We start from the raw sequence: 870 nt of genomic DNA, 5'->3' as shown, positions 1-870 counted from the left end.
AAAAAACTATCTGATCATTAATACCAATTCCTAGAGTACATTTCAGGCCCCCCCCCCTTTTTTTGGTCTTTAATTAGAATTTGCTCTAGTTGCTCACAAGTATTAATATTTAGGGAAATTAAAGATTTCTGAATAATACTCATAGTTATTTCTGTTACATAGACTCTGTTGATTGAAGGGAAATAGTACTTTAAAACATGTCTAGGCCCTTGGTGGAGCTCTCAATGCTCGGCATCCCTGCCTGCAGTAATCATGGTGAATTTGATTCAGGTCATGCGTGACCACTGGGTTCATATTCTGGTACCAATGGGATTTTTCATTGGCTATTATCTAGACATGAAGAGTGATGAAAAGCTAACTGCTTTCTGGAATAAGAGCATGTTATTTAAAAGGGAACTGAAACCTAATGAAGAAGTTACCTGGAAATGAAGGCTTTGGCTAAATTGAGAAATTTTCATGTTAAATAAAATATTTTATGAAAGAAAAAAAAACATGTCTAAGTAACATCATTTTATCAATATATTCTATTCAGATTCCTAGTAAAGAAACTGAAAAATGGAATGGCTCACATGTGGTATATCTAACGTTGAATTCTACCAAGAACCATGAGATCAAAATATTAAATCCAAGTTCAAATGTCTGTTTACTAGGATAGCATATCTATTGTGGGTTCCTAGAATTCTACAAACTTAAATAGTAATTTTCCTCTAGCCTTAACCTCCCTCCTGAGGTCCAGTTCTCCATTGTCAATTGCCAATTAAACAGAAGGCATCACAAAATCGCCAGCATCAGAATATAACACATTATCTCTACACACCCTAACCCATACTTCTTCTGAACTTCCATACTTTTGTCAAGGCACTACCATAT

At 34.8% G+C, this 870-nt stretch overlaps 1 protein-coding gene across 1 annotated transcript; it reads left to right on the top strand.

Moving 5' to 3' along the window:
- The first annotated feature begins 252 nt into the window (after positions 1–252).
- On the top strand, positions 253–429 carry LOC114053783 (NADH dehydrogenase [ubiquinone] 1 beta subcomplex subunit 1-like). Its single transcript, XM_027876933.1, has one exon. It carries the CDS (start codon positions 253–255, stop codon positions 427–429), a length of 177 nt encoding a protein of 58 aa, XP_027732734.1.
- Positions 430–870: the final 441 nt, after the last annotated feature.

This window comes from Vombatus ursinus, unplaced genomic scaffold (assembly GCF_900497805.2).
Source record: "Vombatus ursinus unplaced genomic scaffold, bare-nosed wombat genome assembly UNPS02014812.1, whole genome shotgun sequence".
Lineage (NCBI taxonomy): Eukaryota > Metazoa > Chordata > Mammalia > Diprotodontia > Vombatidae > Vombatus > Vombatus ursinus.
The sequence above is the reverse complement of the archived record's forward strand: the minus strand, read 5'-3'. Positions and strand labels throughout refer to the sequence as shown.

What these genes read in the sequence shown, in the direction of transcription:
- LOC114053783 (XM_027876933.1), top strand. Translation starts at nt 253, where the DNA reads ATGGTGAATTTGATTCAGGTCATGCGTGACCACTGGGTTCATATTCTG.